Consider the following 24,021-nt stretch of genomic DNA (forward strand, 5'->3'; position numbering starts at 1 on the left):
TCCTCCAAAGCCTTCTAATAAGTCACCTCCCTCAGGAAGTCTTCCCTGCTTAATCCGTCCACCTTCGGGGCAAGCCACCTCCACAGTCATGCATTTCTTAGTTTATCTCTTTGTTATTTGTATATATTCACTTGTGCCTATTATTTCTACGCATTCCCTAACTCATAACCAGGGAGTATTCATCTAGTCCGGTGTGGGCAGGGATTGTCTCTCTTTATTGCTGAATTGTACTTTCCAAGGGCTTAGTACAGTATTCTGCACACCTTTAGCGCTCAGTAAATATGACTGAATCTATCATCTCCCTCATCTGTAATGAATTCTCCTTGAGGGTAGGGATCAACTCTAACTCCTGTTTGTCATTCTAGTGCCTGGAACGGTTTCCTGCACGGGGTAGTTCTTTCATTCATTCATTCAGTCGTATTTATTGAGTGCCTACTGTGTGCAAAGCACTGTACTAAGGACTTGGGAGAGTACAATATAATGATAAAATGGCACATTCCCTCCACAAAAGGAGCTTACATTTAGTGGGTCCTCATGGCATTGTTCAAGCAGAGTTGATTGTATTCTCCCAGAAGTTAGGGATAATCTCTAAATCGGTTTCCTCCTCAAGTACTTAGAACAGTTTCCTGAAGGATCGTTAAACAAGCAGAGTTGTCAGCGTGGGATGGGGATTTCCCTGAAAGACACTGTGACGCACGATTAGGTCGGACAGTGCGTAGCACGATTGCAGACGATGAAAAGGAAGCACTGGTTTTATTGCAAAATGGTATTAATCTCTGAGCTGCCTTTAACCCAACATGTTTTAGTGGCTTTGACTTGTCATGCCATATGTTTGGGTGTCTGTCCAGTAGAGAAAAAAGAATAGATATGACCAATTCCTGTTTACACTGCAGAATGGAGGCAGAGTTCCTTGTTTCAACCAAGCTGTTGTAGTTTCAATATAGGCAGGGAATGTGTCTGCTAATTCTGTTGTACTTTCTCAAGTGTTCAGTACAGTGCTCTGCACATAGTAAGCGCTCAATAAATACCACTGATTGATTTGTTCTCCAATACGTCAACGGCATTTACTGAGTGCTCACTGTGTGCAGAGCAAGCTACTGAGAGGTTGGGAAGGTTCAATACAATAGAGCTGGTAGCCGGGTTCCCTGCCTACAGTGAGCTTACAGTCTGGGGGGGAGACAGATGTTATCATAAATTAAGGACATGGACTATGCTGTGGGGCTGAGGGTGGGAGGATTATTAAGCGCTTAAAGGATACAGATGCAAGGAAGAGGTGATGCAGAAGAGAGAGGGAATAAGGGAAATAATAACTTAGGGAAAACTACAGAATCCTAAATGTGAGCCACCTAGGAGGTCTGGAGACAACTCTTCGACACAGTGTCTATGCTGTCAATTTGTCTTTAATCCCCATTTTACAGATGAGGGAACTGAGGCACAGTGTCTATGCTGTCTTAGAGCGTAGAGGATAATGGTCATGGTTACTATGTCTATAAGCCATGTCTAGACTGTGAGTTTGTTGTGGGCAGGGAATGTATCGGTTTGTTGTTATATTGTACTCTCCCAAGTGCTTAGTACAGTGCTTTGCACACAGTAATCGCTCAATAAATATGTTTATTATTTATTGAGGTCTCCACATATGTCGTGGTAAATCTTGGGGATACATTTGAAATAAAGCCCTTATCTATGTCAATATTTGAAAAATGGCATAAAATATTATTATTAATAATAACAATAATCCATACCTTGGGTCACTCTGCCACAGTCTCTTAGAACTAGGCCCTGTGCCAAACCTTTTAATTCTAACCAACGTATGCACGTATGTGCACATACCATATACATCTACGTGTCTGTAGAGCCATCTTGTATTCCGTGGGAACCACACCTATTTAATAATATATACTGAGTGTCTGCTATGTGTGGTGGACTTTACTAAGCAGTTGGGCTACAATAGAAGGAACGACAAAACAATCTAATGAACGGGGACAGACACAAAAGTAGTTTACAGATAGGAGGAAAAAGAGAATGGAAATATTTACCTAAATAGTAGAACCTATGAAATGATGTTTGTAATTGTGAGTCCCTAAACGTGGAGATAGTGGGAGATCAAGACTAGAAAAAAAAGATTGGGGAGGGCTTTCTGAGGGAGAGGGGATTTCAGGAGGACTTTGAAGATGGGGAGAGCTGAGGTCTGAAAATTTGCAGCAGGAAGGGGTTCTAGGCAGGTGAGAGTGAATACAGTGAAGAGGCTTGGGAGGAATGAAGAGTGTAAACTGGTTTCTACTGGGAGAAGAGCGAGGATAAGTAGGGGGAGAGAGCTGATGCAGTTGTCTAAAATTTCTGCCTTGATGCCAAGAGGAATGGGTAACCATTGGAGGTTTTCGATAAGTGGAGAGATGCGTGCATAAAGGGGTTTCAGAAGAAATGATTTGATTCCAACATTTAGTTTTGTGTTGCCTGGAAAAGAAAATCTAAATCGCTAACTTTGAGGGATTCCCGAAACACTTGTCTAAAATGTTTGGTTTTTTTTCCACAGGCATCGATTTCTTAGTTTTTTTAAATAAAGGAGGTCTTGCGTAAAATTTGGGCTGAAGGGGTCCCACCTCGTGGTAAGACTTGGGGATACTTGTGAAAGAAAGCCCTATGTCAATATTTGGGGGGGAAAAAATGGCAGAAAAAGGCCCTTCTAAAAAAATCTAGGTTAAAATCTAGGTAATTTGAAGGTGTGGAATGTGGCTCAGCTTTCATTGGCAAAGGTGACACCTCGTGGTTAGAATCAGAAGGGTCGAAGAACAGTCTCGCTCATTCATTCATTTATTCATTCAATTCTATTATTAATAATAATAATAATAATGTTGGTATTTGTTAAGCACTTACTAGGTGCAGAGCACTGTTCTAAGCGTTGGGGTAGATTCAGGGTCATCAGGTTGTTCCCGGTGAGGCTCACAATCTTAACTCCCATTTTTACAGATGAGGTAACTGAGGCACAGAGAAGTGAAGTGACTTGCCCACAGTCACACAGCTGACAAGTGGCAGAGTCGGGATTCGAACCCATGACCGCTGACTCCCAAGCCCGGGCTCTTCCCACTGAGCCATACTGTTTCCATTGAACACTTAATAATGTTGGTATTTGTTAGGCGCTTACTTTGCGCAGAGCACTGTTCTAAGCGCTGGGGTAGATGCAGAGTAATCAGGTTGTCCCACGTGAGGCTCACAGTCTTCATCCCCATTTTACAGATGAGGTAACTGAGGCACAGAGAAGTTAAGTGACTTGCCCACAGTCACATAGCTGGCAAGTGGCAGATCTGGGATTCGAACCCATGACCTCTGACTCCCAAGCCCGGGCTTTTCCCACTGAGTCACGCTGCTCCCCAAAATAAAGCATTAACGACGAGGGTGGGCTACCGTGTGCAGAGCGCTGAATTAATGATGATGATGACGGTGGTGTTTGTTAAGCGCTTACTATGTGCCAGGCACTGTACTAAGCGCTGGGGTACTAAGGCATTCCTTCACTCCATCATTTCTCTCCCTCTGACTTCTTAGTTCTTTTCTCACATTACACCTCAACTCACACTCTTAGTTTCTCCCAAACTCACCATCCCACGGTTCTGATTTCCTACAACTACCCAGTCCTTGACCCTTTATACGCATCCTTCCTCTGGCCTGGAGCTCCCTCCTCCTTTAAAAAGAAATAATTATGGTATTTAAGTGCTTACTATGTGCCAGACAGAAGCAGTGTGCTTCAGTGGACAGAGCATGGGCTTGGGAGTCGGGGGTCATGGGTTCGAATTCCCACTCTGCCACTTGTCAGCTGTGTGACTGTGGGCAAGTCTCTTGACTTCTCTGTGCCTCAGTTACCTCATCTGGAAAATGGGGATGAAGACTGTGAGCCTCACGTGGGACAACCTGATTACCCTGTATCTACCCCAGCGCTTAGAACAGTGCTCTGCACGTAGTAAGCGCTTAACGAATACCAACATTATTATTATTACTAAGCGCTGGGGTATATACAAGCAAATCGGGTTGGACACAGCCCCTGTCCCACTTGGGGCTCCCAGCCTCGATCCCCATTTTCCAGATGAGGGAACTGAGGCCCAGAGAAGTGAAGTGACTTGCTCAAAGTCACACAGCGGATAGGTGGCAGAGCCGGGATTAGAACCCATGACCTTCTGACTCTCAGGCCGGTGCTCTAGAGCTTGGGAGAGTACAATGCAACAATAAACAGACACATTCCCTGCCCAGAATGAACTTGTTTCCATTTCTGGCTCTTCCCCTGCTTCCCAATCCCTAACTGTGGGTGCGTCTTGAGGTTCTGTTCTGAGTCCCCTTCTTTTCTCAATTTACAGTCATTCCCTTGGAGAGCTATCTCATTTACTCTTATAGTTTCAAATACCACCGCAACGTGGACGACCCCCGAACCTACCTCTCCAGCCCCCGCCTCTCTCCTTTGCTGCAATCTGGTATTTAATAATAATGATGGTATGTGTTAAGCGCTTATTTTGGCTTATGCCGTCGAGTCGTTTCCGACCCAGAGCGACACCATGGACACATCTCTCCCAGAACGCCTCATCTCTATCTGCAATCGTTCAGGTGATGTATCCATAGAGTTTTCTTGGGAAAAATCCAGAAGTGGTTTACCGTTGCTGCCTTCCACGCAGTAAACTCGAGTCTCCGCCTTCGACTCTCTCCCATGACGCCGCTGCCCAGCTTGGGTGAGTTTTGACTTGTAACAGATTGCCTTCCTCTCTCTAGCCATTGCCCAAGCTAGAAATGGAATGGGTAGGCCTCTGCTTGACTCTCCCTCCCCTAGCCGAGACTGGTAGAGTACTGGGAACTCTCCAGGTGTGATCCTGAGAGGGGATTAAGCGCTTACTACCTTCCAAACACTGTTCTAAGCGCTGAAGTAGGGACAAGGTTATCCGGTTGGATGCAGTTCCTGTCCCACATGGGGCTCACAGTTTGAAACCCCATTTTACAGATGAGGCACAGAGAAGTGAAGTGACTTGGCCAAGATCACCCAGCAGACAAGTGGTGAAGCTGGGATTAGAACTCAAGTCCTTCTGGCTCCCAGGCCCATGCTCTGTCCACCACTCCTGTTTTATTTATTTTCTGATATTTGTTAAGCTTTTATTATTTGATTTTATCCCCCTGTTGTCTGAAACTCGTTAAGCTTTTATTATTTGATTTTATCCCACCAGCACCATAGGCTCACTACATCCAAAACTGAACTCTCCATCTTTCCTTCCAAATCCGTTCCTCCAATTTGACACCACCACCCTCCTTATTGTCTCTCAAGTCCTTAACCCTAGCATCATTTTGGACTCCTCCCGCTCTTTGAAGTCTTTGAATATTTAGTCTGTTGCTCCCTCTAATCAGTTCTTTCTCCACAGCATTTCCATAATCCACTCCTTCGACTCTGTCCAAACAACCAAAAGCTGGCAGGATACTGATATTTGTCGTATCCCAGTTGTAGATCTGCTTCAGACTCCTCGCTCTCCTCCCTGTCTCCAACCTCTCCTCTCTCCAGGCCACATTTCATGCCGCTTCCTGAATCATTTTTTTCCTAAAACATCTTTCTGCACATAGCTCTCCACTCCTCTAAAATCCCCAAAGGTTGCCCATTCCGCTATGCATCACGCAGAAACTCCTGACCATTGACTTTAATGCACTCTTTCAGCTGTCTCCCCTCCTATTTACCTTCTCTCTTCTTTTTTAGCACTTACTATGTCCCAGAAACTGTACTAGACCGTAAGTGGCTTAGTGGAAAGAGCCCGAGTTTGGGAGTCAGAAAACGTGGGTTCTGATCCCGGCTCTGCCACTTGTCTGTTGCGTGACCTTGGGCAAGACTCTTAACTTCTTTGTGCCTCAGTTACCCCATCTGTAAAATGGGGATTAAAAGTGTGAGTCCCGTAAGGGACAACCTGATTACCCTGTGTCTACCCCAGCGCTTAGAACAGTGCTTGGCACATAGTAAACACTTAACAAATACCATAATTATTATTATTATTGTAGGCTACCAACTCTGCTATACTGTACTCTCCCAAGCGCTTAGTAAAGCGTGCGCCACAGAGTAAGCACTCAATAAATATGTCTGACTGACTGATTACTACACGCTGGGGTAGATACAAGCTAATCCGGATGGACACAGTCCATGTCCCACATGGGGCTCACAAGTCTTATCCCCATTTTACAGATAAGGTAACTGTGGCGCAGAGAAATTAAGTGATTTACTTGAAGTCACACAGGAGACAAGTGGCAGATCTGGGATTAGAACACAGGTCCTTCTGACTTCCAGAGCAGACCATCTAACAGACCATCACCACTCTCTCCATCTTTAAACACCTTTTTAAATCATATTCATTCATTCCATCATATTTATTGAGCACTTACTGTATGCAGAGCACTGTACTAAGCCCTTGGGAGAGTACAATACAACAATAAACAGAAATATTCCCTGTCCACAACGAGCTTACAGTCTAGCGGGGGAGACGGACATTAATATAAATAAATAAATGATAGATACGTACATAAGTGCTGTGGGGATGGGAGAGGGGAAGAACAAAGGGAGCAAGTCAGGGTGACACAGAAGGGAGTGGGAGAAGAGGGCCTGTGACCAACCTGATTATCTTGCATCCAACCCAATGCTTAGTACAATCTTGGCACATAGTAAGTGCTTATAAAATGTCACAATTATTAATTTCTCATCTCCCAGCCCTAAATCCCTCTCGCTACCACTTCAGGCTTCTGTATCACTTAAGCACTTAGATGCTCACATCTTCTCGTAGCACTTAGGTTCATATCTTAGTATTCCATTACCGCCTTCTATTTGTAATTTCTTTCAGTTTCTGTCTCTCCCACTAGATTTAAGCTCCTCGAGGACAAGGATCATGTCTATCAGTTCTATAGTACTCTCCCAAGCTCTTAGAACAGTGCTCTGCCCACAGCAGGTGCTCGATAAATATTGCTGATTGAATGACTGGATAATTCTATACCAATTATATAGAATTAATTATATATTATAATTATTAATTATATAGAATATAATGGTTCAATACCCATTCTCCGTCTTCAACCTATGACCCCCATTTGGGACAGGAAATGTGTCTGATCTGTTGATCTCGCTTCTACCCCAGTGCTTAGTAGAGTACTTGGCAGATAGTAAGTACTCAACAAATACCACGACGTTATTATTATTAGTAATAATTCATGATTCCTTTTCCACAAGAGAAGCAGCACGGCCCAGTGGATAGACCACGGACCTGGGAGTCAGAAGGACCCAGGTTCTAATCCTAGCTCCATCACTTGTCTGCTGTGTGACGTTGGGCACTTCACTTAATTTCTCCGTGCCTGAATCACTTCGTCTGTAAAATGGAGGTTAAGACTGTGAGCCCCGTGTGGAACATGGAAAGTATCCAATCCGATTATCTTGCATCTGCCCTAGTGCTTAGTACAGTACCTGCCACATAGCAAGCGCTTAATAAATACCATTATTAGTAGTAATAAATATCATTTAAAAAATAAAGCCCATTTTCACAGCTCTACTATTTGGCTAATTCCAGGCCAGACCACAAGGAGGCCATAAAGCCACATCTCTATTTAATTTAGACTAGAAAAGCCATCAGTGAATTACTAGAAGTGTCTTGTCTGCCACTCGGAATCCCAAGAATGGAAGTAGACCGAAAAAAGCGGATTACAAACTGGGGCGGGTGATGTACAGTTTGGCCAACTGACATCTGGGCCCCACAGTGCCAACAGTCCCACGGGGCAGTATTGTAAAGACTGTGGATGGAGAGACTGGGGTCGATCCAGAGATTTGCAGGAAAAAAAAAAACAAACCAGATTTAGGAAGACAACAAGTACGGGAGTCGATAGGGGAATCAGGGATTATGGTGCAGGGTTGTGGGCATGGGATACAAGGACGATGGTAGTGTCGTCAATGGTGTTGGGAAAGGAAGTTGCGGGAGAGGATCTGGGAGGTAAGAGAAAGAGTTAATTTTTGACATATTAAGTGTAAACTGAAGGCGGGGCAGCCATATAAAGGTGTTCTGTAGGCAAGAGCAAAAGCGAGATCAATTTTCCAAGATGTCTTTGGGCACCTCTCTTTACCAATCTCAGAAACATCCACAGGTGGCCCATTCTTCTAAACATGCTGCCGAAACTCCGACCACTGCACTCAGTCAGTGCTCTCTTTCCAATAGTAATTACGGTAGCTGCTAAGCGCTTACTAGGTGCCAGATACTAGAGCAGCAGCGTGGCTCAGTGGAAAGAGCCCTGTTGGGAGTCAGAGGTCATGGGTTCGAATCCCGGCCCTGCCACTTGTCAGCTGTGTGACTGTGGAGTCACTTCTCCCTGCCTCAGTTACCTCATCTGAAAAATGGGGATGAAGACTGTGAGCCTCACGTGGGACAACCTGATTACCCTGTATCTTCCCCAGCGCTTAGAACAGTGCTCGGCACATAGGAAGCGCTTAACAAATACCAACGTTATTATTAATAAATGCCAACATGATTATTATCATTATTATGATGTCACCTTTCCCTGTTTTCGCTCCTCCCACCCTTTCGGGGCTGGGCGGGGGGCGGGGCTTCGGGGAGCCTATATATATTATTACCGAATTGTCCATTCCAGGCGCTTAGTACAGTGCTCTGCACATAGTAAGCGCTCAATAAATACTATTGAATGAATATAAGCGGCTGTGGCCACCGGCCGTGAGCCAGGGGTTTGGGAGGCGGCGATGGGAGCGGGACAGGAACATCTGAGCTCCGCACCCACAGGGACGCTGCTCCAGGCGGGAGAGGCCGGGAAAACTGGGAAAACCGGGAATGCCGGGCGTGCACGAAGCAAAAGGCGGCCGCAGCTAAGGAACCCGGAGGACACGGGTAAAACGGGGGCTTCTGCGGGGTGGGGGCGAAATTCTAATAATAATAATAATAATGCTATTCGTTCATTCATTCCTTCAGTCGGATTTATTGAGCGCTTACCGTGTGCAGAGAAGCAGCGTGGCTCCGTGGAAAGAGCCCGGGCTTGGGAGTCCGAGGTCATGGGTTCGAATCCCGCCTCTGCCACTTGTCAGCTGTGGGACTGTGGGCAAGTCACTTCACTTCTCTGGGCCTCAGTTCCCTCAACTGTAAAATGAGGATGAAGACTGTGAGCCTCACGTGGGACAACCTGATGACCCTGTATCTCCCCCAGCGCTTAGAACAGTGCTCTGCACAGAGTAAGCGCTTCAGAAATACCAACATTATTATTATTACTAAGCGGTTGGAAGGTAGCGAAGCAGCGGGGTTCAGGGGAAAGAGGCCGGGCTCAGGAGGTCGTGGGTTCTAATCCCGGTTCCGCCACCTGTCAGCTGTGGGACTTGGGGCAAGTCACTTCAACATGGGTTCCAATCCCAACTCTGCCACTTGTCAGCTGTGTGACCGTGGGCAAGTCACTTCACTTCTCTGTGCCTCGGTTACCTCATCTGTAAAAGGGGGATGAAGACTGTAAACCTCACTTGGGACAACCTGATTACCCAGTGTCTACCCCAGTGCTTAGAACAGTGCTCTGCACATAGTAAGCACTTAACAAATACGAATACAAACTTCCCGGTGCCTCAGTGACCTCATCTGGAAAATGGGGTTGGAGACTGTGAGCCTCGCGTGCGACAATCTGATGACCCTGTAGCTATCCCCACGCTTAGAACAGTGCTCGGCACATAGTAAGCGACTAACAAATGCCAACATTATTACACTTCGGCAACCGATAGAGATGACCCTGTCCCACAACGCGCTCCCAGTCTAAGAAGGGGGAAAGCCTTTGTTAAGCGCTTACTATGTGCCGAAGACTGTTCTAAGCGCTGGGATAGGTAATAATAATAATAATAATGTTGGTATTTGTTAAGCGCTTACTATGTGCAAAGCACTGTTCTAAGCGCTGGGGGAGATACAGGGTCATCAGGTGGTCCCACGTGAGGCTCACAATCTTCATCCACATTTTACAGATGAGGTCACTGAGGCACAGAGAAGTCAAGAGACTTGCCCACAGTCACACAGCTGACAAGTGGCACAGTGGGAATTCAAACCCGTGACCTCCGACTCCCAAGCCCATGCTCTGTCCACTGAAGCACAATGCTTCTGTCTGGCACATAGTAAGCACTTAAATACCATATTTACATCGCCTTGATTCTATTTAGTTGCCATTGTTTTCGAGATGTTCGTCCCCTTGACTCTATTTATTGCCATTGTCCTTGTCTGTCTGTCTCCCCCGATAAGACTGTAAGCCCGTCAAACAGCAGGGACTGTCTCTATCTGTTGCTGACTTGTTCATTCCTAGCGCTTAGTACAGTGCTCTGCACATAGTAAGCGCTCAATAAATACTATTGAATGAATGAATCCTCCGTCCTCTTATCTGACAGTGACACTCCCACACCTTCAAAACCATATTGAAGGCATGTCTCCTCCAAGACATTTTCCCTGACTAATCACTCTTTTCCTTCTCTTCCACTCCCTTGTGTATTGCCCTGACTCGCTCCCTTCCTTCATTCCCTTCCCAGCCCCATAGCACTTACGTTCATATCTGAAATTTATTTATATTATTGTCCGTCTCTCCCTCTAGACTGTAAGGTCGTTGTGGGCAGGGAATGTGTCAGTTTATTGTTATACTGTAATCTCCCAAGTGCTTAGTACAGTGCTCTGTGCACAGTAAGCACTCAATAAATACAGTTGATTGAATTCATTCAATCGTATTTATTGAATGAATGAATATTGCTGACTTGTCTCTCTCACTCAATCCATTACTAAATTCGGTCGGTTCGACCTTCGCGTCATCGCTGAGATCCACCCTTTCAAACGGCTACCACGTTAATCCCATCACTTATCCTATCCCACCTTCATTACTGTATCAGCTTCCTTCCTGACCTCCCTGCCTCCTGTCTTCTCTCCTCTATACTTCACTCTGCTGCCCCGATCGTTTTTCTAAAGAAACATTCGAGCCATGTTTTCCCACTTCTCAAGAACTTCCAGTGGTTGCCCATCCACCTCCACATCAAACAGAAACTCCTCACCATCGGCTTTAAAGCATTTAATCACCTTGCCCCTCCTACCTCACCTCGCTACTCTTATACTACAACCCAGCCCATTTACCTGTACCTCCATCTCGTCTATCATGCCGCCGATATCTCGCCCACATCCTGACTTTGGCCTGGAATGCCTTCCCTCCTCATAACCGATAAACGATTATTCTCCCCGGCTTCAAAGTAAAGGCACATCTCCTCCAAGAGGTCTTCCCTTCCTAAACCCTCTTTTCCTTTTCTTCAACTCCCTTCTGCCTCACCCTTACTTGCTCCTTTCGTTTATCCCCCTGCTCAGCACTACAGCACTTACATGCATAGTGTAATCTGTGGGCAGGGAATGTGTCTCTTATATTGCTCTATTATACTCTCCCAAGTGTTTAGTACAGTGCTCTGCACACACTGAGCACTCAATACGTACAGTTGACTGGCTGAAAGACCGAGAGGGAGCATCCAGCAGAGTTGAGGAGCCTAGGCAGGAGGGAAGGGGGAGAGGACAGAGGAGTTTTCCTCTGTGGGCACTGCTGGGAGAGGGAAAGCTGGGGGTGGAGATGGACTTTTTTGATGGTGTTTAAGTTCTTACTATGTATCAAGCACTGTTCCAAGCCCTGGGGAAGATAGAAGTTAATCAGGATGGACAGCTTCCCTTTTTACATGGTGCTAACAGTAGGAGGAAGAACAAATATTGAATTCCCATTTTGCAGTTAAGGAAACTGAGGCGTAGACAAATTAAGCAACTTGTGCAACCTCGCAAAGCATGCAAGTGGTGGATCAGGGATTAGAACCCAGGTCCTCTGGCTCCCAGGCCCATGCTTTACCCATTGGAGGGGTAACTCTGGGATTTCCCACTTGCAAATTTCTCCCCTTCCCACCCTTTCCTTTTCCCTCATCCCCTTTCACATCCTCTTTCTCAATCTTCTCTCCTTCTACTTTCGTTTGTGCTTTTCTTCTCAGTCTGAAATGAGTTCAAGGAAGCAGAAACTTAGCAGGTCCAAAAACTGTAGAATCAGAAAGGGAAAGAATAAATTAATCAGTGAGCAATTGATTGAGCTCTTACTGTGTCCAGGAGACTTCCTCTTACTCTTCAACTCCATTGATCTCCTGCTCTGCCCAACCTCACCCCTTCGCCGCCTGTGAAATCCCTCTATCTGACCACAACCTCCTCACCTGAATTCTCGCTACGCGTCTCCTCCCCACAAATCTGTTCCGTTCCTCAACAGAGACCTCTAATCAGAGAAGCAGCATGGGTCAGTGGAAAGAGCCCAGGCTTGGGAGTCAGAGGTCATGAGTTCGAATCCCGCCTCTGCCCCTTGTCAGCTGTGTGACTGTGGGCAAGTCACTTCACTTCTCTGTGCCTCAGTTCCCTCCTCTGTAAAATGGGGATGAAGACTGTGAGCCTCACGTGGGACAACCTCATTCCCCTGTATCTACCCCAGCGCTTAAAACAGTGCTCTGCACATAGTAAGCTCTTAACAAATACCAACATCATTATTATTATTATTTTTAATCATCCTTTGACCGCAGCCAATTTTCTAAAGTTATCAAGCCTATTTGGTCTCCATATCTACACTATCTTCTTTATACAAATCTAAACTAATAATAATACTAATAACTGTGGTATTTGTTAAGCACTATGTGCTAGGCACTGTACTAAGCACTAGGGTAGAAACAAGTGTAATTGGGTTGGACACAGTCCCCTTCCCACATGGAGCTCAGGGTCTTAATCCCCTTTTCCCAGATGAGGTAACTGTGGCACAGAGAAGTGAAGTGACTTGCCCAAGGTCATACAGGAGACAAGTGACAGGGTCAGGATTAGAACCCAGGTCTTTCTGACTCCCAGGCCCACGCTCTATCCACTAGACCACACTGCCTCAACACTACCCTTTCCACTAAACTCAGTTCACTCTACCCGCTGTCCCTTCACTGATTTTGTACTACAAATCTATAGCCCTGGATCACCTTCACAGTACGCTTCTGGGCCTAGTGGATAGAGCACGGGTCTGGGAGTCGGAATGACCTGGGCTCTAATCCCTACACTGCCACTTGTCTGCTGTGTGATCTTGGGCAAGTCACTTCACTTCTCTGGGCCTCAGTTCCTTCATCTGTAAAAGGGAGATTAAGACTGTCAGCGCCCATGGAACAGGGACTGTGTTCAACCCAATTATCTTGTATCTACTCCAGAGCTTTGAAAAGTGCCTGGCATATAGTAAGTGCCTCACAAGTACCATTATTATTATTATTACACTTGAGCATAAGCTGGGGAGAATCACTGGCAGAAAAGGGGGTTATCTTTCCATCTCATCCACCTGAAGCTTATTATCACCTGTGATAACTCTGCTCTCTCCACTTCCCAGCAACATTATTTCTTCATCCTTTTTGACTCCCATCCCTACTGCCCAGGACAGCTAGTTCAGAACTATTGTTATTGTTGAAGGCAATAACTCCCACCTCAAGCATCTTGCCCTCCACCAATCTCTTACCCCCGATGACCTGGCCACATACTTCTCTGATCAAATTGAAATCATCAGGGGAGATACCCCTAAAATAGCCCTGCTCCTCCCCAGGCTTTCCCAACTCCTGACCCTTCTTCGACTCTCCTCTCAGTTTCAGCAGTTTAACAATAAATCTCCCACCTCCTCTCAAAATTTACCCCATCCCTTCACACCGTATCAAAACACTTGCCGCCTCACTTCTTCCCTCCCTGACCAACATCTTCAACTGTTCACTCTCCAATGACTTATTCCGCATATTTTCTATCCACCTGCCTCCCTCAACAGACTGTAGTTTTCTTGAGGGCGGGAACCACGTCTTTGACTTCAATTATAGGTTCTCAAACATACCCTGAATACAGTAGGCACTCTTGAATGCCAGTGTTGCTTCTGGGAATGAAAACTATATCAGAAGTCTGGCCGAAATATTTTCCACAGAACCGAAAACATAGAAAAAACATTGCATGACTAGCCGGCATAATAAAAGAGATTATCAGAGAGGGAAAAGTCATTGGTTTGTATTTTTCAGGTAACTGGCCACTGACAAAACTTCTTGGAAATGTTAAACCAGTTTGTATTCATCTGTTAGCTCTGGTTATCACACTTCTGGCCTTCTTGGTGATTGCTCTGTGCTGCATGTTGGCAAGTGAGTTATCGATTTCTCAGTTTTTCTGACCAGACTGACGATATTGCAGTTTCGTATTTACTAGGCTCTTTTCTTCCAGAGAAATCCAAGATCTTTGTTGGCATTGGCTGTTAAGCTCCATCATGGCCTTGTGAGTCTAGGACCTTGCTTTTTCCCCGTGGGTGACCTGTGTCTATTTATTCACTGTCAGGAAGCTAACAAATATTTGGTTTTCCTTACTGTTCTGCCCAGGGGTGAAGCTACCCGCTTCCTGAAACTCAAGCTTAGCGCCCAAGATATGGGGCTCTTTGGGGCCCAGCGTGCATTCTTAGTGGAGTTTGCTTCAACTCAGTCTGGGGGTGGTGGGTGGTGTTTCTCCCTGCAGAGGTGGAAATGTGACCCCGAGACCTTTCCTTCCCCCATCTCCTGGATGGGAAAGCAGGGATCAGAACACCTCAGATGGACTGGTCTTTCTCATTAGCTGCCACGGTCTCAGCCCTTCCCTTGTTTGCTCACACTTTTATCCTGCAAGACATAGAGGTGGCCTCCAGTGCTTGAAGCCTTGGGGGCCAGGTCGAATGCCAGTTTCTGAGGGTTAATGGGCTGCAGGGTCCATCCAGCCTCAGAGTGGAGAATATGCAGATGAGAAGGCAGCGGGGTATCTGCCTTACTTTGGGTTACATGTCTCAGATTTCTTTTTTTCTCCCAGTCCCTCATGTCCATCTCACTGTTGTATTTTCAGTAGAAAAAGCCAAGCCTCTCCCAGAATTCCCTATAGCTGCTCCTTGCCCAGATGACTGGATTGGATTCCGAGAGAAATGTTACTATTTTTCTGAAGACACGAGGAATTGGACATCTAGCCAGAGCTTCTGTTCCTCCCGCTCTGCCTCTCTCACTGGGATTGACACTCAGCGGGAAATGGTAAGAAGACAGTTCTGAGAATCCCGTGGCCCCTCACTGTACTGGAGACCAGCAAGCCCAACCTGGGTCTTTGTAGGGGAAGAGTGTGGGGCAACAGAGCAGGCTGGGCTGTGCTGTCCACGGAGAGCCCTGTTCTCTGCCTGGACTCAGCCCCAGCACACTGGATCCTTCCCAAGCCACCTCACTGGAGGATAGAAGGGGACTGACACAGGAGCCCAGAGAGAGACCCGGCTAGGTTATGAGCTTGTGGAAGGCAATGAATGTGTCATCTTTTTCTATTGTACTCTCCCAGGGTCTTGATATAGAGCTGTACAAGAGATGCTCTGTAAATTGGTTTACAGATTGATCAGTAGCAAAGCTAGAGGTGTGTTCAGTGATTCGGAGCTGTCAAAGAAAGGAAAGAGGAAGATAGAGAGGGAGAGAGAGGAAGAGAATGAGAAAGAGAAAGAGAGAATGAGAATGAGAAAAAAAAGAGACTGGGAAAGAAGAGAAAGAGAGTGAGAAAGAAGAGAATGAATGAGAAAAAAGAATGAGAAAGAATGAAAAAAAAAGCAAAAGCCAAAGAAAGAATGAGACTGATCTCACTGAGGGCTGGGAATGTGTCTGCTGTTATACTGTTCTCTCCCAAGCACTTAGTTCAGTGCTTTGCACGCAGTAAGCATTCAATAAGTAAGATTGAATAAGATAAGATTAAGATAGAGAAGCAGCTTGGCTCAGTGGAAAGAACCTGGGCTTGGGAGTCAGAGGTCATGGGTTCAAATCCCAGCTCTGCCACTTGTCAGCTGTGTGAACTTGGGCACTTCTCTGTGCCTCAGTTACCTCATCTGTATAATGGGGATTAAGACTGTGAGCCTCACGTGGGACAACTTGATTACCCTGTATCTACCCCAGAGTTTAGAACAGTGCTCTGCACATAGTAAGCATTATGATTGAATGAATGAATAAGAATGCGAGAGAGACTTATGAATGAATGGCCAAGACTTATGAACCAAGGAGATGCAGACCAAAATTCACAAGGCCTAGACCTGCTAAATCCTCACCTTGGAGCCACGAGCAGGCTTTCCTGGTGAGGGCGGGTATTGTGGCAATTGAGAGTTGGCCAGGACTTGGGGTGGGGGCGGGGGGCGGACACTGCACTTCCTCTTCCCCCTGAGCTCACAAAGGGGGAGTCAGCCACTCCCACCAAAAGGGCAGGGCACCATAATAAATAATACAGTCCACATGATGATGATGGTATTTGTTAAGCGCTTACTTTGTGTAAAGCACTGTTCTAAGCGCTGGAATGTGTGAGCCCCGCAGTGGTTGAGTCCTACACAACTAAGAACACCCTTGACAAACCCTTTCGGTGCCCTTTTAAAAGGACCTGTTGTTGCGACACAAAGGTCCCTCTGACCACTGGATCGGACTGAGCAGGGAACCGGGCCAGGACTGGAAATGGACAAACGGCACAAAGTTCACCGGCTGGTGAGTCTTGGGCTCAGTTTTCTTTCCTCTCCTCAGATTCTAGCAAAGGTCAGAACTCGAAGTGTAAGCAGAGAAGGTGAAGGGGGGTGGGGAAGTGGGAGGGAGGTGTGTGTCTGAGAGAGAGAGAGAGAGAGAGAGAAGATTTGCAGTAGATTTCTGCTTTCTCACTCTCGCTAACAGAAGGTACAGGATTGGGAATTGTTGTCCACGGAAATGTTCGACTTGATAGTGGCTGACTCTCTGTCTTCTGTTACAGGTTTGAAGTTAAAGGAAGAGGAGAATGTGCTTATCTAAATGATGAAAGAGTTAGCAGTGCCAGAAGCTACACAGACAGAAGATGGATCTGTAGCAAACCTGGCTTTTATGCCCAGAGGAGAAAAAATGCTTCCAAGGATCACCCACAGAACTCCCAAATTGAATAGGAGATGTGCACTGTAAGTTGCTATATGCAGTTGCTGTCAGCTGGATTGGGTTTTACTGAGACTGTTATAGGAGAGAGCGCTAGGCTGGAAGTTATCCCGGGCAGATGGATCTACCACCATTTTGGTTTCGATCTAGGAATTGCAGTCAGTGAGGGCTGCCTGAAAGTCAACCACACGCTGAGGTTTCCCCCTCTCAGCTACACTGTACTGACGATTCCCAAAAAGGATGAAATAGCAACTTACAATGGGCATTTCCTTTCCTGCCCCCTGCATCCCTTTCTATAACTGTCCTTCTCCCTAAACCCTTCCCCCGCAGGGTCGTAGACTGAGCCCCACGTGGAACAGGAAGAGTGTTTGACCCGATTAAATTGTATCTACCCCACTGCTTGGCTCATAGTGAGCACTGAACCAATAGCACAGTCATTATCATTATTATTGTCTCAGGAACCTTTCAGCCTGTGAGAATGTGACATTCTTACTCTACCTGAAATATCAGTACAGAAGATAATAAAGGTCTATTAAAGCTGGTTTTTATGAAGCGCTTCAACGTATACGAAGTGTTTGGGCTTAATAAAGCATTTTTAGACCCTTTCACAGATCATGTCAGTCTTTGAGCAGCTTTGTTGGGATGCTGGGCTGGGTTTGGGTTGAGGAGTTTCCCTTCCAGGAACCCTGATACGTTTATCGGCAGTAGATCTAAAGCCATGCTGGGAGGGAGGCGGAGTGGGCTGCAACTCCGCTCCTGAGATGGAAAAGCGCCAGGACTACTGTTCCCGTTATGAAAACTGTCAAGAAGCGTCTCTGGTTACATTGGCCTGTGGGCAGGAGGGGAGCAGCGTCCCTTGGTGGAGAGGGCAGGTGCTTCCCAGCCCCGTTGGCAGCATGAAGCTGGGAAACTCCAGGAGAACAGTGTGGGGGTGGGGCTGCCCTGGGAGGCATGTGGGGGGTGGGGAAGTGATATGCCTGTGGGGGCGGTAGCCCTGGAAGCCTGGACTTTGGATGAGGGGACTTCAGTCCTCTAATGCTAACCTCCTCACTGTACCTCGATCTTGGCTATCTCGCTGCCGACCCTTTACTCACACCCTCCCTCCTCAAATCCGACAGACAGTTACTCTTCCGTCCTCCAAAGCCTTACTGAAGGCACATCTCCTCCGAGAGGCCGTCCCTGACTAAGCCCTCCTTTCCTCTTCTCCCTTCTGGCCTGCCCTGCCCTTCTAACTTGCCCTCACTTACTCTCTTTTATTCAACCCCCATCCCAAGCCTTGGCAAGCAGGACGTGGAAGCTCCTGGTGGAATTCTCCACTTCCAGGAGGTCCTGGGGGCTGGTGCTGAAGGGGTGGTGGTAGAGGGAAGGCAGGAAGCCTCCAGTTTCTCCCCTCTCCACATCATACTCTGTGCAGAGCACTGTACTCGGCACTTGAGAAAGTGCAAGGGAGGTAAAAGATGTCACGCCTGCCCCCAAGGAACTTACAAGCTGAGAGATCGAAATAAAGATGTTAGTATCAAAAGGATCGGAGAGTCACTAACGGATTATTTTGATGGATGGGCAAGAGTTCCAGGAATTTCAGGGGGTTTTACCCTTGCTTCCACTCACTGGAATTCTCCCTTCTCTCTAAAAATTCCCTGCCCTTCGAGGGAATTCTGTACCCACTTCTACATTCAACTCCTTCTTGAAATTCTGTGCTCTGGAAATTTTCTAACTTCTAGGTGCCTCATTTAATGCTAATAGCCCTCATGGACAATCCAGCCAGACCTCAAGAGAATGACTAACAGTCGGGTTCCTGGATGGGGAAACCATACCATCCTAACCTCACTGACAACTTCCCCGGCAGCCCAAGGATCGGACAGGCAGTGTCTGGCTGAGTGGGAAAGTCAAATCGATCGCTTCAGGGGGAACTGGTGATGTCACCAATCGATCAATTCCATTTTTTGAATGCTTATTGTGTGCAGATCACTGCATTAAGCCCTTGGGAGAATACAATTCAATGGTAAACATGTTCCCTGCCCACAGTGGGCTTTTGAGGAGCCCTAGGTAGATAATAATAATATTGATGATGGTATTTGTTGAGCGCTTATTATGTGCCAAGCACCGTTCTAAACGCTGCGGTAGGTACACGGTAATCAGGTTGTCCCACGTGGGGCTCCCAGTCTTCATCCCCATTTTACAGATGAGGTCACTGAGGCCCAGAGAAGTTAAGTGACTTGCCCCAAGTCACATAACTGATAAGTGGTGGAGCCGGGATTTAGAACCCACGACCTCTGACTCCCAAGCCCGTGCTTTTCCCACTAGGAGAAAAGAATTTTCCCAAATTAGCCCTGCAGAAGATCCTCCCATTTTTGCAAGCTTACCAAAGGAAATACCACCACTCCCGCCCTGTTCCCAGAAGAGTGAGCCTACATGGGCCTCGGAGGCCACAGGGCGAGTTTGGATTTGGGGGTGAAAAACTGGGAACCAGGAAGGGACCAGTAGAGGGTAGGGCTATGTACCTCCACAAGAATGAGGTTGGGTTCACCAAGCTTTATACAGCGGTGCAGTAGAAACCACGGTGCCAACAGGCGACTGAGGGGAGAGCCTTCCCTGCCCTCTGCGCCATTTTCTTTCACGGTTTAGAAGTGTGTGGTTCAAATCGTGCCCGCCTCCTCCATACCCGGACTCATAAGAAGCAGGCCCAAGAGTTCTCGCAGGGACAGAGTTGGCATCTAATGTATGGGTTTTTCCAGGCGCATGTTTATGTAATAAGATTAGAACAGGTCGAGCTGGTTGTCAGGAAATTTTACAGATTGCGGGATTCAAACACCACGTCGACTTGGCTACATGGGGAGTCTACAAAGCCGGGGACAAGGTAGGAGCTTCGGGTGGGGTTCTTGGGCGGCTTCACCGCTGCCGGAGGCTGTTACCCAGAACCCTGGTCTACATTGCTTTCCCACCTTGTCAGCTGTGTGACTGTGGACAAGTCACTTAACTTCTCTGTGCCTCAGTTACCTCATCTGTAAAATGGGGATTAAGATTGTGAGCCTCATGTGGGACACAACCTGATGACCCTGTATCTACCCCAGCGCTTAGAACAGTGCTCTGCATATAGTAAGCGCTTAACAAATACCAACATTATTATTATTATTATCATTAAGGAAAGTCTCACCTGAAGCTCCGCTTGGCTCTTTGTGTCCGGCAGATCCCAGGACCCGGTTGCACTTGTTGGTTTATCAGTCAGTCGTATTTATTGAGCGCTGAAACGCTTAGGAGAGTACAGCACAACAGAATTATTAGACACATTCCCTGCCCACAACGAGCTTATAATCTAGAGGAGGACAGACATTAAAATAGATAGGTTATGAATACATACATGAGTGCTTGTGGGGCTGAGGGTCGGGTGAATAAGCAGTGCCCAAAGGGTACACATCTAAGAGAAGAGGGGATTGGAAGCTGGGCCCTCTGAGGGAAGGGAATCTGGGTATGCTTAGAATTCCTTATGCTTAGAATTCCTTAACTCCCATTCTCTCCTAGACCCCCTCCAATCTGGCTTCCGTCCCCTCCACTCTACCGAGACTGCTCTCTCTAAGGTCACCCGTGACCTCCTTCTTGCCAAATCCAATGGCTCCTACTCCATTCTAATCCTCCTTGACCTCTCTGCTGCCTTTGACACTGTCGACCATCCCCTCCTCCTCCATACCTTATCTCACCTCGGCTTCACGGACTCTGTCCTCTCCTGGTTCTCCTCTTACCTCTCTGGCCGGTCATTCTCGGTCTCCTTCGCTGGAGCCTCCTCCCCCTCCCATCCTTTAACTGTTGGAGTTCCTCAAGGGTCAGTTCTTGGCCCTCTTCTGTTCTCCATCTACACTCACTCCCTCGGTGAACTCATTCAGCTTTGACTACCATCTCTACGCAGATGACACGCAGATCTACATCTCCGCCCCTGTCCTCTCTCCCTCCCTTCGGGCTCGCATCTCCTCCTGCCTCCGGGACGTCTCCACCTGGATGTCGGCCCGCCACCTAAAACTCAACATGAGCAAGACTGAGTTCCTCATCTTCCCTCCCAAACCCGGTCCTCTCCCAGACTTCTCTATCACCGTGGACGGCACGACCATCCTTCCCGTCTCTCGGGCCCGCAATCTCGGTGTCATCCTTGACTCGTCTCTCTCGTTCACCCCACACATCCTATCCGTTACCAAGACCTGCCGGTTTCACCTCTACAATATCGCCAAGATCCGCCCTTTCCTCTCCACCCAAACGGCTACCTTACTGTTACGGGCTCTCGTTATATCCCGGCTGGACTACTGTGTCGGCCTTCTCTCTGACCTCCCTTCCTCCTCTCTCGCCCCGCTCCGGTCTATTCTTCATTCCGCTGCCCGGCTCATCTTCCTGCAGAAACGATCTGGGCATGTCACTCCCCTTCTTGAACAACTCCAGTGGTTGCCTATCGACCTCCGCTCCAAACAAAAACTCCTCACTCTGGGCTTCAAGGCTCTCCATCACCTTGCCCCTTCCTACCTCTCCTCCCTTCTCTCTTTCTACCGCCCACCCCGCACGCTCCGCTCTTCTGCCGCCCACCTCCTCACCGTCCCTCTGTCTCGCCTATCCCGCCGTTGACCCCCGGGTCACGTCCTCCCGCGGTCCTGGAACGCCCTCCCTCCTCACCTCCGCCAAACTGATTCTCTTTCCCTCTTCAAAACCCTACTTAAGACTCACCTCCTCCAGGAGGCGTTCCCAGGCTGCGCTCCTCTTCTCCCTCTGCTCCCTCTGCCATCCCCCCTTTACCTCTCCGCAGCTTAACCCTCTTTTTCCCCTTTTCCCTCTGCTCCTCCACCTCTCCCTTCCCATCCCCACAGCAATGTACTCGTCCGCTCAACTGTATATATTTTCGTTACCCTATTTATTTTGTTAATGAATTGTACATCGCCTTGATTCTATTTAGTTGCCATTGTTTTAACGAGATGTTCTTCCCCTTGACTCTATTTATTGCCATTGTTCTTGTCTGTCCGTCTCCCCCGATTAGACTGTAAGCCCGTCAAACGGCAGGGACTGTCTCTATCTGTTGCCGACTTGTTCATCCCAAGCACTTAGTACAGTGCTCTGCACATAGTAAGCGCTCAATAAATACTATTGAATGAATGAATGAATGAATGAGTCAGAAGGACCTGGGTTCTAATCCTGGCTCTGCCACTTGTCTGGTGTGTGACCTCGGGCAAGTCACTTCATTTCTCTGGGCCTCAGTTCTCTCATTTATAAAATGGGAATTAAGACAGTGAGTCCAGTGTGGGACAAGGACTGTGTCCAACCCGATTAGCTTGAATCTACCCCAGTGCTTAGTACAGTGCTTAGCACATAGTAAGTGCTTACCAAATATCATAATGAAAAAACAAACAAAACTTATCTGGATGACGGTTAGTGCCACTCTGGTCCACAAGAAGCAGATAATAATTCAAGTATTTGTTAAGTTGGACTTTGTCCAACCTGATTTGCTTGTATCCACCCCAGCGCTTAGTACAGTGTCTGGCACATAGTAAGCTCTTACCAAATACCACAATTATTAATCTTTACCATGCAAAACAAACTGCCAATTCTCCTCTGCGACGACTTTCATCAGGCAGTGAACTACTGAGCTCTTTCCTTTAGAAAATACATGTTTTTAAAAAAGGAAATTTTTTTTCTATTCTCCCTGCTGTTTTTTTGTTTTGGATCTTTTTTTTTTTTTAATGAAAACCCAGAGCAGAGTGTCTCTTGCAGCGGTTTAGAGAATGGTTGGAATTGTAAACTTGCGGTTGGGACAGAGAGTGAGTCTGTTACATTGTTATATTGTACTCTTCTGCACATAGTAAGTGCTCAATAAATGCATTAGTAGAAGGTTGGAACCAGGGCAGGGGTTTGTCTCCTGCTCCACTTTTCCACACCCATAAAGATCCTGGAAGAAGCCCAACCCAGAGAAAATCCTGACCTGGAAGACCATGCCAGTGCCCCAAACCCCACCTTCTGGCAGAGGAATCTGAAGGTGATGGGGAATTCCGACCAATTCCAAGCAGGGTATGCTGGACTGGGCAACTCTGATAGCTGTAAGATGTTGTTGTTTCTGCATGATTCAGAAAATCACCGACACAACTTAAAGAAAAACTCAACCTCTCAAAATGCTACTCTCCACAGAGCCACGCAGCTTGACGCCCTGGCCACTCTGGCTTCCATTTCACACCTGGCCTCCTGGAACAGAGATTTCCTCTGGTTCTACGTTCCTGCTGTAGAACACTGATGGCAGCAATTTAAGAATCAAGCCAACTTCAGCGATTTCAAAGTTATCCTCACTTGCTGTAATGTTGCCTTCTTTTATTTAATGGTATTTGTTAACTGCTTACTATCTGCCAGTCACTGTACTGAGCACTAGGGTAGGTACGAGATAGGCAGGTGGGACATGTTTCACATGGGGTTCATGGTCTTAATCCCCATTTAGCCGATGAGGTAACTGAGGCACAGAGAAGATAAGTGAGTTTAGCCCTTTGGTCTACCCAGCCAAATGATTTCTTCTCCCTCACCGAAACCCATGCCCATTTCTGCCACTAATTATTCCCGACCTTAAAGTTGGGAGTGGGTGTTGAGTCCAGTAGCCGAAACTTTCCGAGGGCTCCCAGCCCGGAGAGAATTTTGGAAAGGTAAAGTGGGTGACTAAAGTGTTGGAGCAGCCCAGATCTCTGGGAAATAGTGATTATCGATCATTCGATTGTATTTAGTGTTTACTATGTGCAGAGTATCATTCTAAGCACTTGGGAGAGTGCGATATAAAGTCAGTCAGTCAATCGAATTTACCGTGCCCTCACTGTGTTCAGAGCACTGTACTAAGCGCTTGGGAGAATATAAAATAACAATATAATGGACACATTCCCTGCCTACAGTGAGTTAATTGAGTGAATCGCTACCCAGAAAGTCAGAGGCAGCAGGTATTTATCACCTGTCCTTCCCGACGGTTCAGGCTTCCAACTGTCCTATCTCCACCCCTCTGCTCCTCCATACTTTATTTGATCAGCACAGGGGGTGAGGAACCCCTTCTTTCACATTCCTGGTGCGGGATG

At 47.0% G+C, this 24,021-nt stretch overlaps 1 protein-coding gene and 1 non-coding gene across 4 annotated transcripts; one reads left to right on the forward strand and one right to left on the reverse strand.

Annotated features, from left to right (window-relative positions):
• Positions 1-4,719: 4,719 nt before the first annotated feature.
• Positions 4,720-4,857, reverse strand: LOC114818075. Its single transcript, XR_003765896.1, has one exon. It is a non-coding gene; the product is annotated as a small nucleolar RNA SNORA7 (small nucleolar RNA).
• A 3,779-nt stretch (positions 4,858-8,636) lies between these two features.
• Positions 8,637-23,332, forward strand: LOC100093116 (C-type lectin domain family 2 member D-like). Of its 3 annotated transcripts, XM_029082001.2 has the most exons (6): positions 8,637-8,876; positions 14,066-14,182; positions 14,904-15,082; positions 16,443-16,546; positions 16,803-16,980; positions 23,105-23,332. In XM_029082001.2, exons 1-5 carry the CDS (start codon positions 8,732-8,734, stop codon positions 16,966-16,968), a joined length of 711 nt encoding a protein of 236 aa, XP_028937834.1. In that variant the 5' UTR covers positions 8,637-8,731; the 3' UTR covers positions 16,969-16,980; positions 23,105-23,332. The 3 variants fall into 3 exon arrangements, with proteins under 3 accessions (XP_028937834.1, XP_028937832.1, XP_028937835.1); XM_029081999.2 differs by lacking the exon at positions 23,105-23,332 and having other exon boundaries at positions 16,803-17,566; XM_029082002.2 differs by lacking the exons at positions 14,066-14,182; positions 23,105-23,332 and having other exon boundaries at positions 16,803-17,566.
• Positions 23,333-24,021: the final 689 nt, after the last annotated feature.

The sequence above is a fragment of the Ornithorhynchus anatinus genome, chromosome 17 (genome assembly GCF_004115215.2).
Source record: "Ornithorhynchus anatinus isolate Pmale09 chromosome 17, mOrnAna1.pri.v4, whole genome shotgun sequence".
In the NCBI taxonomy this organism is placed as follows: domain Eukaryota; kingdom Metazoa; phylum Chordata; class Mammalia; order Monotremata; family Ornithorhynchidae; genus Ornithorhynchus; species Ornithorhynchus anatinus.

What these genes read in the sequence shown, in the direction of transcription:
- LOC100093116 (XM_029082001.2), top strand. Translation starts at nt 8,732, where the DNA reads ATGGGAGCGGGACAGGAACATCTGAGCTCCGCACCCACAGGGACGCTG. An exon ending in AAGGAACCCGGAGGACACGG is followed by an intron (nt 8,877 to 14,065) that starts GTAAAACGGGGG and finishes TGTATTTTTCAG; the next exon opens with GTAACTGGCCACTGACAAAA. An exon ending in GGCACAAAGTTCACCGGCTG is followed by an intron (nt 16,547 to 16,802) that starts GTGAGTCTTGGG and finishes CTTCTGTTACAG; the next exon opens with GTTTGAAGTTAAAGGAAGAG.